Raw genomic sequence first — 13161 nt, 5'->3', positions numbered from 1 at the left:
TAGATTTGCTTAAATCCATTGTAGGACGTCGGGAATTTAAGGGGGGTAGATTGTGATATCCCAAATGATATGAATTGGGGTAGGTGGTGTATGAGATCTCACATTGCTTGGGAATGAGAAGTTCTTGTTCATTATAAGGTTCCAATGGGGCTCCAATTAATAACACCTATATATTAATAACACAAACATTGAAAATTCACATGCATGTCATGCTCCAATTCTCATTGCTTTTTTGATAAGGTAGTTGGTCCTATCCCATTCGAGATTATATTCTCCATATTGCACAAATCTCATCACTCTACTACTTTCCATGTTAGTAGAAATTTCGGCAGCACCTCCCCATAGTTCTCCAAGTATAAATGTTCAAATATCGGGATTGTGACCCTACGAACAGTATACCCGAAGAACAGTAGAGGAAGATACCAAAACTTCATATTAAACGTGGAAAGTAGCGAGTAACAAAAATGTGCAATATAGATAATATAATCTCAAACTGTCCACACTGGACAATTCAGGAATTAGTGGACACATAAATGTACACTAATTCCCAAACAAGTCTAAGGTTATTTATGGAATGACACACCATATCTATCAAAAAACACTACAAACAATATCCTCATGTTCTGTGTCTAGATTGTCAAACAAATAGTATTGCATGTTATATTGTTAAACCATCGAGAGATAGAAGAATATCTTCACAAGTTTCCTATTACTACTTTCCACGAGGGAGAATGATATTGAAGAAATATCTAAATGTTAGTCTAATTGCTTAACTGTCATAGACTCTCCAATCCTGATCACTCTCAATTAGTGTATGTCAAGACCGGAGGAGATTAGTCAAGGCCGGAGAGACTATAACAGTCAAGCAATTAGACTAAATACCAAAAGATTTTATATAATTTTAATTATTATCATTCCACAATTATAATCTTAATTGTTATACTCAATTGAGTGAGTTATTTATTTATATAGACAATAAATAAATCATTTTTATATAAGCATTTATTTGATCCTTATTTGCTTACTCTTTAGTTTATAATATAATTTTAATTATTATAATTCTTAAAGAGATATTTTAATTGTTATACTTAATTTCAAATGTTATTATAACATTTTAATTATTATCATTCTTAAAATATCATTTTAATTATCATACTTAATAAGTAATTATTAATTATATTTATTGTATGTATATATTATATTTTATATATAGTTAAGTTATATACTTTTTTTTTATCTTTTTTTTAAATCAAGTTTTATACTATAGTTATAATTAGAATAATAATAACTAAATTAGTATGAATATATTATTTATACTTATTAAATGTTAGATATTAAGTCTCATATTAAATGTAAATTAAATGTTTTTAATCTTTACTTTAATTAAAATCCTAAATTTATAATTTTCTTGTTAAAGAACAAATTCAAAAAACACAAAATAACATGCCACATGTAAACATATTCAAACGTCATTCACAAATAATAATCACAATATTTCAAATCTATATCACAACATATTTACAATAACTCAAACTGTTTACAAACTATATAAACAATAATCACAATATTTCAATTATAAGCATAAAATAACATGGCACATGTATTAACATATTCCTAAACTTGAGTAAGCAATAAACATGTATTAACAAAGCCTAAGGACAATATATTTCTAACCATGTAAACATATTCAAACGTCATTCACAAATAATAATCATAATATTTCAAATCCATATCACAACATATTTACAATAACTCACAAACTATTTACAAACTATACAAACAATAATCACAACAACATATTGATAAAGTTTAGAATGTCATCTGAAAATATAACGTTCGAACGTTTGAACTAATAATTTTAGAACTTAATGAATATGCGCACGGGAGGAAGCGGCTCATTTCTGCTTCTCCCGTGCGCGCAATAGAAAGAGAGAGTTGAGAGAGAATCGTCTAGGCACGTGCGCCCAAAACATTTGGACGCATTCAATAAACGTTCAAACGTACCCTTCTTATGATAGAGCATGAAATCTAGCGGGAAATTGCCCGCACTTTTATTTTTATGTTTGAACGTATCACAATTTTCCGTTCGAACGTTCGTAGATTTACAGATTAACGTTTGAACATCTAACTTAAACGTCCAAACATTCATATCATCAAAGAGTTACCATATTTGAGTGAGAAATTTCCCGCACTAATTTTCCTAACGTTCGGATGTTAAGAAATTTGGCGTTCGGGCATTCATAATTTTCTAGTGATTTTCATCAACTAACGTTCGAACGTACAATATAAACGTCTGAACGTTCAGATCATCACACAGATACCTTAATTGAGCGGGAACTTTCCCGCCCTCTTAGTTTAACGTTCAAACGTTAACTTGAAACGTTCGAACGTACCATTCCTAATATACTATATTATAGTATGGTATATATACTACATTTTATATATCTATATATATATAAATTTATAGTATGATAGCATAATACTTTAGATGAGAACATAATAATATAGTATATAAACTATACCATATATATAAATCAATAATATATAATTATTTATTATTTATTAAATTCTACATTATATACTATATTATATCATAGTATATATACTACATTTTATATATCTATATATATATAAATGTATAGAATGATAGCATAATATTTTAGATGAGAACATAATAATATAGTATATAAACTATACCATATATATAAATTAATAATATATAATTATTTGTTACTTATTAAATTCTGCATTATATACCATATTATAGTATAGTATATATACTACATTTTATATATCTATATATATAATACATTATATATATATAGACAATAAGTATATAATTTGGACATCTATCTTGATGTCTTTAGATACGTACGACCCACTTCATAGCCACAAACGCAACAAATGAAGGTACGCAACTACAACGTGATCATCAAGCTAGCTTACTAGTCGGTCCTTTATTTTTTTATTTTTTTAAGACATAATTTATACTATACTTATAATTTAAATAATAATCATATTCTAACTAAATTAGTATTAATATATTATATATACTTACTCCATGTTATATATTAAACTTCATATTATCTATATATTAAATGTTTTTAATCTTTACTTAAAATTAAGATCATAAGCTTATAATTTTTTTGTTAAACATATTCAATAAAAATTCAAAAACAATAATCACAATATTTTAAGTCCATATCACAACATTAAACATATTGCTAAACTTTAGAAATATAACTAACACTCACAAATTCAAAAAAGCCAATTGTCAATATGTCAATAATATAGGAAGAATAATTTGATTCCAATCAATCTATTTAGGAATTTGTACACCAGAGTTTTGGGTACTAGATTGTAATAATAAAGTATATCGTTTTGGACTAATAATAAGAGCATGTGGTTCTAATGTTGATTTCATTAGTTTATAATAGATCATATAATATATTATATATTATATAATATTAGATATATATTGTACTATATATATATAATACAATATATATATAATACACAATATATATATACTATAATATACTATATATATTATAGTATAATATTATATATAGTATGCTATATATAACAATATAATATATAACATAAGCATTTATAATATAATATATTATAGTTAATATTTTGGAAAGTAAATTGACAAATGTTCGAACGTAATAATAATTACGTTCGAACGTTTTGTGTATATAAGGCCAAAACCGAACGTCGAAACGACATTTCCAACAGCTCCATCGTCATTCTGTTGCACGTCGCCCCTCCTCCATTGCTGCCGCCGTCAAACTCCGCCACAACCATCACTAAAAGGTAGGCATTCATCTTTTATTCAAATAACATGTATTTTAATTGATATTTGGATTGAGTTTTGTTTAAAACAGGATAAATGATGGCCGGATTTTCAACTCTATTTTCGGCCATCACGTCTTGCCATTGGCCAAATAGTTACTGTAGAAATGTTTCTTGAAGTGTATACTTCATTTCTAAGGTGACATTTCGGCATTTAGAACCTAGTTTGAAGAGTAATTTTTGAGATTTCAATAATGGCTGAGTCGACTCAGCCTGTGTCGTAACGTTCAAATGTTTCACCAAGACGTTCGAACGTACGACGTTTCAATTAAATAGCCGTTATGGCTTCTACATTTGAACGTTCATTGTCTTACATTCGGACGTCATTTTTATAAATTTTACGTCCAAACGTTTAATGTATATGTTCGGACGTACTACTTTTTAAATATTATTAAACGACATACGTTCGAACGTGAATATTTTACTTTCACACGTAAATCACATACGGTCAGACATTTAATTATAACGTCCGAACGTACTGATTTTCTACTTTATTCATGCTTCGACGTTCGGACGTTCATATTTACGTTCGCACGTAAAACAAATACGTTCGAACGTATAACATAAACGTCTGAACGTACGTCAGCCAATATTTATTTACTGCTTATGTTCAAACGTCTATATTTTACGTTCGAACGTAGATGTTTTACTTGCGAACGTAAAGGATACACGTTCAAATGTAAATTTATTTACATTATTTTACGTGTGAACGTATGAAATACATGTCCGTATGTTTTATCTTAACGTTTGAATGTTTATTTTGCTATGTTCGAACGTTAATGCAGAGCAACTTAAAATTAACACAAAAAAATGCATTAATATAAATAATTTTTTTTCCTTTTCTATTTTTAGGATATGGCTCATCCTCTACATACTAGGAAACAAGGGAGGGAAGGAGCCACTCAAGACACTGCTCGTACTATTATGGTAGAGCGAGAGGTCCTGATTAATGAGTTCGACGAACTCAAATGGCAGCAGACGAACTTGAGAGATGTTTTTCTCAGTAGAGGCTAGGGAAATATCTGCACATTGATGGGGAAGGTATACCCCTCAATGGTACAAGAGTTCTATATGGGGATGTGTGACATTCCTCAGGACGCATCCTCTCACACCGTGACTGTACGCGGTATTTCTATTGAGATATCGTCAGATGTAATCGGCGAGCACCTCGGGATTCGTTGAGGAGTTGAGACATTTGCACATGCTACACCCCGTGAGGATGTAGGCACTTCTACATCATCTACTGGCCGCCCATTTGAGCCAGCATCAGCCAGAAATGCTGACCAGTCAAAAGCCGAGGATACTGGCGTCGAGGCTTGGGATGATAACCGAGACGAGGATTTCTACATCCTCACTGGGAGGGACCGCATGCAGATCGAGCGGAAGAACGCCTTCAACTAGATGTGGATCCTATGGCACATAAAACCACATTTAGTCGGCTTCGGGCACAGTTTTTTATACGAGTGACACGTGGAGATCCTATAGATTTGCCACTACACATCTTTGAGAGGATCCGTTACAAGGCGAGCATCGTCTCCACGGATAATCTCTCATACGGTATCCTAATCAACCGACAATTACTTGCATGGGAAGTGCCGACCCAGCCAGAGGAGCGGGTCAAAGATCGGTTGAGCCCCCTCGACATGACCATGCATCGACATAGCATTCGACAGGCGAGGGGACGTCAGCCACCCCTGTAGAGGATTTAGTTCCTCCGACGCAGCTTGAGCCAGGTCATGTGGGGAGTAGTTGTCATCATACGCCGAGTACATCTGCAGAAGATGTGTAGCCTGCTTGGGTTGATGCGGTCATCTCACAGCTAACTACGCATATCGATCATAAGATCGATCGATCTGACTGTTGTTTAATACATTCTATCAAATTTTGTATTTTATTTTTAATATTTGTAAAGAAAAATATTATTCAATATTTCTATCGTTTTTTAATTTCAATTCTTAATCTTCTTTAATGTTATATTTTCCAACTTTAATACTAAATCACTGCATTTCAAATATATATAAACATAAATATATATTTATATATTACAAATTGTGTATATATAAATATACACAAGTCAATTTTTTAGACTTGTTCACAAATTATGCACAATAAAAACCATATAATTTTTAAATTAGAGTCATATTTAATTTAAATTTACAATGAATGTTCGAACATTATTAATTAACGTTCGAACATTGGCTCAAACATTTCACGTTCGAAAGTTAATTAAAAACGTTTGAACGGTTGCGTCAAAACATTTCACGTTCGCATGTAAACAGCCACAACGTTCGAACGTATATGTGACGTTCGAACGTAAATTTCCCATACATTGGAACACAAAAAAAATCTCATCTGTCTTTAGTGACAACTTCTAGAAACTGTCACAGAAAATGCCTTTTAGTGATGGTTTAGGAACTGTCATAATTTTTCAACCGTCACTAAAAAGTAATTGTGTTGTAGTGCGGGAATTAGTTGGGGGGGTTGAAGAAGTCTAGCTTACATTCAAAGGACAAAAATATAATAACTTTCCAACTAAGCCAGCGCGGATAAAATAGACAAGCGAGCTTGAAAATGACATATTAACTTATTAGTGCGCATAACTAGACAACAATGATATCTCTTTCTAATATCTATCTTAGCCTCCCGTTACGATCCAGTAAGAAAAAGTCTTCCTCCAAACGAGTTTATATATTAAAACACATTAATATTGATATATAAGATATCCGTTTATAAAAATACGAATTGAGATGAAAATAATTTCTATGAGATAAAAAAATTTATTCTTCTCTCAAAAGTATCATTTTTTTTTTTTTTTTTTCAATAAAAAAACATCATCTCAACGTCGTCGGTAGTTTCGCACATACCTAGCAAGGCTCATACAATAATATGTCCAACCTATAATTTCACGTTCAAATTATTTAATATTTTATTTATTAAATGGGATTACAAAATAAAATAATGTTGTACTCACAAAAATATTTTATAAACTTAAATTTATAAATTAATATAGTTTGATTTAATACTTTAGATTATTTTTATTATAAAATATATCTAACATATCATACCAAATTATATCAATTTATTAATTTATTTTTATTGATCTATCTGTACAAGATATCTTTATACGATACACATAATTCGACTATAAAAGTAGGAATCAGGACACGTATTCTGATGGTAACATGCTACAGACTTCTGCAAGTGGTTACTCGTGAGGCTGATAACCACAACTTCTAATTATTTATTTTATATACAAGGAGACCTAGGACATCTATTTTTCTGTTTTTTTTAATTAATTTGTTGAACTACAAGTCAATTAAAAAAATATTGTTTAAAAGAAATTACTTTGGAAAATAAAAAAATGCACAATAATTTTTTACATCTATTTTACAACTTTCTTTTAAAATGGTGGAAATGTTAGGGTTTTATTGGAATTATACTTGCTTGAATCAGTTAGAGTGAGCAATTTTCCTTCATGAACTTCTAACATTAAAATCCTTTTAAGGTTCCTATTTCACGATTTAAGACACTTCAGTTGCGGAAACTCCACTTGGTGAGTTAGTTCACTACAAGAAAAATGATTATTTATAACGAATTATTTATGATAATAGACTCATTTTGATAAGAAATAATCATATTAATGAAAAATAACTGATCACACATTTTTACTATTTTTTTGTTTTTATTTTTCCCAAGAGTTTTAACTGCATTCTTTTTAATTACATTATATCATTGAACAATTCACTCAACCATTAGATCGTTCAATGCTTGGCAGCTTCCAAGCTGAAAGATCAATACAAAATAGGGGTCAAATTATAAATAGTAATATTTTGTGGATCTCATTGAGATTTGTTTAATTTTTTAAAATTCAGGTGATTTAACTTTTTAGGTTAAAATGTATGGAGTAGGTTGATATGAGTCTCATCAATAATTGATTTGAGATGAGTTGAAATGAGTCGAGTTCGGTTTCAAACACAACCTAAACAGCTTGGAATTGCAACTCAAGTATCAATTAAGGGTTGAGTTGCCAAATTATTTGTAATAACCGGGCTTAGGCCCAGCCCGTTGGAGAAGCCCAGCCGTTGGAGAAGCCTAGCTCACGAGCGGTTTTAGTGAGACCGAACGGCGTCATTTGGGTGAAGGGATTAATTCCCTTGCACTGTTTTTCTTCTTCGCGTTGCCTTCCCCTCTGCTCTGCATTTCCGGATCTCTCTCACCCGTGCGCACCAACCCACGACTCCAACGGTTGTTTTTCATCTCCTTTCACACTCAAGGTTCGGTTTTTACTCATTTCTTTACAGATTTCTCAATCGGGTTCTCACTGTTTTCTTCTTCTTCCGCTGATTTTCCTTCGTTCTGCATTTCGGTCTACAGTTCCTTGATATTTCCATCTCCGTGGGTCTCGAATTTCTCTGGTTCTTCGAAGTAGTCCGTGGGCATCAAGTTTGGGCGCCGTGTTGCCTCTGTTTGAATTTATTTTTCGGTAACTAATTTTTGTTTTCCTTCCCTTCATTTTGTCTATCTCGCGCCCACACACTGGTTGGTTGACCGTGCATCACACTTAGACAGTTTTTCCTTTATGCGCAGACCATTAGTAATTTCAGTAGAAGAAGTTTTGAGCGTTTATTTTTTTAGTTGTTGTTTTAATTGTTGAAACAGTGAAGTGTGTTGGAGTTATGGAGGTTGAGGAGTATAATTTTGGGTGTTTTGTGAGTCGGTTTTTGAAGTATTACTTGAGACTTTTTGGTGTGAAATGACGGGTGTTTTGGAACTAGTGGTATTGAACTTTTCTGCAAGTTTTGAATTGTTGAATGAGTAGAGTATTGATGCGTGCACTGAAATTGTTTTATTCGAAGTTTGGAAGCGAAGTTTGGATTGGATTATGTTTTAATTATTGGAGTTGCTGTGGTTGGTTTTGGAAATGATTATAGTCGGTTGGTATTATTAGAAGGTGTGGCTGTTTTGGGTTTCAATTGCGAATGGTTTGAAGAGAGTTGTTCGGATTTAATTGTTAGATAGTTATGGAGCTATGAAGGGACTGTTTTGATTTATTATTTCAATAAATAGCAGCCTACTAGATTGGTTATTAAATGTTGGATATATGTTCTTTTTGTTTAGGTGGTGTTACTATTAAAGTTCCGGCTCAAGGTGTTGATAATACGAAGAAGTCAGGTAAGCGGGGTTTATATACTAGTTTTACATAAAATAAATGAAAGGAGGTTGACTTTGAGAATAAATGTGTTTATTTTTTTGAAAGAGATGATTTGAAAATAACCTCAAATGTTTATTCTGCATATGCATAAATTCTATATAAGGGAAAGTGTTTTTCTGTCATGACTGGTGTAGACATGAGCTAGTTTTGTGTACTTTATTTCTGAACTATGTAAAAGAGCGAATATGAAAATCTGGAAGTTTTGTTATGAACAAATGAGAATATTTTGTTTATGTTTATCTCGAACATGTGAAATGATCTGAAGCTTTTCAGTGTTTTGTTTTGATATGATGTGTCATCTGAGAATCTTGACATGATGTTCTGATTCTGTATATGATTGTAACCAGATTTTCGATGAAATCCGTTCTGTTTCTGTTAAGGCCCAGCCACGGGTATAATGGTGGTTTATAACCCTACCACGGGGGTGAAACATGGAAAATGGCCCAGCCACGGGTATAATGGTGGTTTATAACCCTACCACGGGGGTGAAACATGGAATATGGCCCAGCCACGGGTATAATGGTGGTTTATAACCCTACCACGGGGGTTAAACATGGTATTGTCCCGATGTGTTTGTTAAACGATGATATGATTATAATGTGTCAGTTTAGAAATGCCAACAGATTCTCTTTTTGGAATAAGTTTATTTTTCTGAAAACTTCGCTCTAATGTTTTTGTAAAAGTTTTGTTTCTGCATTCTGAAAGTAAATGTTTTGTTCGGCTTATCAAATGTTATAAATGCTCATGTTTACATGCTAGTATATGCTCTTTGCTTGCTGAGTTGTTGATAACTCACCCCGTTAATCTTCATAATATTTCAGATGACATCGATGGTTCAGCTGAGGATCAGTATTAGAGTCTATGGAGAAGATTAACACTGATTTGTGGTTGGGTATCTCATGTTAATAGTGTTGGTGTTAGAGACTAATTATTTTTCTTAAGTTGCTTCAATGGATTTAGACGGTTTATGGAGATTTATGTTAATGTTTTATTATTTCTAGTTGTTATTTGAGACATGAAGAATAGTTGATTTTATTTGGATTATTTGGATTGAATATTGGATAAATGAACTTATTTGATTTATTTAATTGAAGTATTTACGTTCGATTTGAGTTTTGGGAAAATTGAATATTATTGATTTTGGGAGTACTCTAGCCTTGTTAGAGCTGATTATCAGGTTTTATGAGTTAACTCTCTGGACCCTCGGGGTCGGGGCGTTACATTATTTCAGAAGATGCAGTTTAGTTTATGTACTAATTGGAAGACTTGTAATTTGTAAAATTTGCTAATTAAAATGCAGACGCAAAACGTGCTTGTCCTTTAACATCATGGGCTATTTATTTCTCTGTATTTCAGCACGAATAACAAGACGTATCAATAATAAACACAGAAAGCATATATAATCATAGAACAAAAGCAAAAAGAAAAAGAAATCACTACAATGGGATCATCAGATCAGATCAGTCTTTTAGCCCTGCTCCTGTTATAGGGAGAAAGGATGAATTTCGGCTTTCGGATCATCTGGATGTCAAATGAGAAACAAAAGGTCCTTATTTTCATTCTTCAAAGTAACAGTGTTGGATCTGTCTAGCTATTTGATTCTTGGAGATATATAGGCACGCACTGGATTCTTCATCACAATCAAGAACATTACCTTTTCTGAAAGATCAACACCTTCCCCATCCACTGTTTTGAACTCAAAATTCCAGACCAGATTTGCAATAAAATACTGGAGGAGAAGCAATCCTAGTTTGTTCCCGGGACAATTCCTTCTCCCAGCACCAAAGGGCATCATCTTGAACAATGTTACATCAGACGCTTCTTCTCCAATGTCTTCACTAGTCAACAATCTCTCCGGCTTAAACTCCATGGGATTCTCCCACACGTTTGGATCTCTCCCGATCAGTGCTGTCACGATGTTCACCTTTGTGTCTTTCGGGATTGTGTAGCCGCCGAGCTCAACATCTTCCATGCCTGTGTGTGGAACCAACAAGGTGTTTGGAGGGTGAATTCTCAGAGTCTCGAGAACCACTGCTTTCAGATATGGAATCTTGTGCAAATCATCTTCCTCAACTTCTTTCGCTCCTTTTGCCACCACCTCGCTGATTTCTGCAAAAAGTTTGGATTGAACTCGTGGGTGTTTCACTAAATATGCCAAAACCCACTGCAGCATCGTTGTACTTGTGTCGCCTCCTGCATTGATTAACTCCGAGCACAAGCTCAGAATATCTGCTTCTTCCACGTTACCTTTCTCTCCGGGTATTTTCAGGTCCAGTAAGGAATCTATGTAAGGAATCACTTCGAATGCCTTGCCTCTCTCTTGTCTCAACTTCTTCCGGGCTCTGATCAATGGCAAAATCACATCATCTTGGTTCTTCAAGAATTGTTGGTACCTTTTCCAACGGTTTCTGAGAAGCAACTTCCCCAGTCTGGGCCAGGTAGCGAGCACAGTGAACTGCTCGTAAGAGACAAGAAATTGATATTGTATTCCTTCAACTTCTTTGATTTGAGTCTCGCTGAGTTCTCCGAAAGTCATGCGAATGAACAAGGAAAACAGAGCGGGGTGGATATGATCGAGCAGACGGACGGGCTGATTGAGCTTGGAAGATTCATGGAGGCCCTTGAGCAATGAGTCCAACACACGCTTGCGTTCAACAGAGTAAGATTTCAACGAAGTCGGGTGGAGAACTTCCGAAAGGAGATTACGACGGAGGGCTTTCCAGCTTGGGCCAAAGGGGGATCCGCCGATATCTTTGTGGTTGTTGCTGAGAACAGAGCTAACGGGGACGACTGCAGGTCGGTTCGCAAAGGTGGCGCCGTGTCGAACAAGAACTTGGTGGGCAAGGGTGTAGGAGGTGATGAAGATGAGGGGTTCAGAGCCGAGATAGACGGTGAGAATCGGGCCATACTTTTGGGAGAGATCATACATGACAGATCTCAAATCAACCATGGATTTGGGAAGCAAATGAAGATTTCCTATGAAAGGCAGAGTTGGGGGTCCCGGCGGGAGATTGCCTTGGGAAACATTCTTCTTGGTGGTTTTGGTGGAAGAGAAAAAGCTGAAGAGTGATTTTAGGGAAAAACAGGCACAGAGAGAGATGAGGATGATGAACCAGACCTCCATGATCGATCAATCTCTATAGTGCAGAGATGGAGCTTAGCCCCGTTCTTAGGAGAAGTGGATGAGCTTGATGAACATGTATGAGGTATTTTCTTCTGTATATATACAAAAAAACATGCACCAAGTTGCGCCAACCAATCCAAATGTTGAGTGCATCATCCATGCAAAAGTTTGACATTTCTTTATGAGTCGTGCTAAACAAAAATTCAACGTTTGGAATTTTTTTTCAAATTCTTGTTTTCAACATTTTGAATTTTAGATTATGATAAACACGTTTAATAATATTAAAAAAAATGCAATAAAATACAACTTATTTTTTTCAACATTTGGAATTTTAGATTATGATGAGATGAATTATTATAGATTGAGATATCTCAACTTATCTTATAATGATTCATCTCATCATTATAAATTTTACAAATTGTCACATAAAATGTAATAAATAATTTAATTTTTTTAAATATTAAAACAATAATAATATTAAAAAATAAGATTTAAACAATATTTTATTCAACTTTCAATTTTTATCTCAACTCATCGCATCTCAACTCACTATCGAAACCTATCCTATCATTTTTTTTTTGTGTAAATATGGATTTCTCATTTTAAATAAGTTTGAAAAATAAATTTGTAAATTTCTTTTAAAAGGAAACACTATTTAGTTTAAAAATAAAAATAAATCATGACTAAAGGTAGCCACTCCTTACACTATGTTTAGATGTTGAGATGAATTAAGTTGAATTATAAATAAAAGTATTTTGTGAGTTCTAACGAGATGAATTTAAATTTTTTAAGTTAAGATGAGTCTAACATTTTAAGTTAAAATGTATGAAGTAGCTTGAGATGAGTTTAACTATTTTATTGGAAGTTGAAAAAATAACGAGTCTCATCAATTATTTGTTTGAGGAGTTGAGTTTGGTTCAATAACCAAACACAACTAGACTGCTCAATCTGAGCCATCTATGAGCGT

General features: G+C 33.2%; 1 protein-coding gene across 1 annotated transcript; it reads right to left on the bottom strand.

The window, feature by feature from the left end:
- Positions 1 to 10661: 10661 nt before the first annotated feature.
- LOC108984846 (cytochrome P450 89A2-like) lies at positions 10662 to 12194 on the bottom strand. The gene has a single exon (XM_018956921.2). The coding sequence runs from the start codon at positions 12192 to 12194 to the stop codon at positions 10662 to 10664; it is 1533 nt and encodes a 510-aa protein (XP_018812466.2).
- Between the last annotated feature and the right edge of the window lie 967 nt (positions 12195 to 13161).

The sequence above is a fragment of the Juglans regia genome, chromosome 13 (genome assembly GCF_001411555.2).
Source record: "Juglans regia cultivar Chandler chromosome 13, Walnut 2.0, whole genome shotgun sequence".
NCBI classification, from domain to species: Eukaryota; Viridiplantae; Streptophyta; class Magnoliopsida; order Fagales; family Juglandaceae; genus Juglans; species Juglans regia.
Note: the sequence above shows the minus strand (reverse complement) of the source record. Positions and strands in the feature narration are given on the sequence as shown.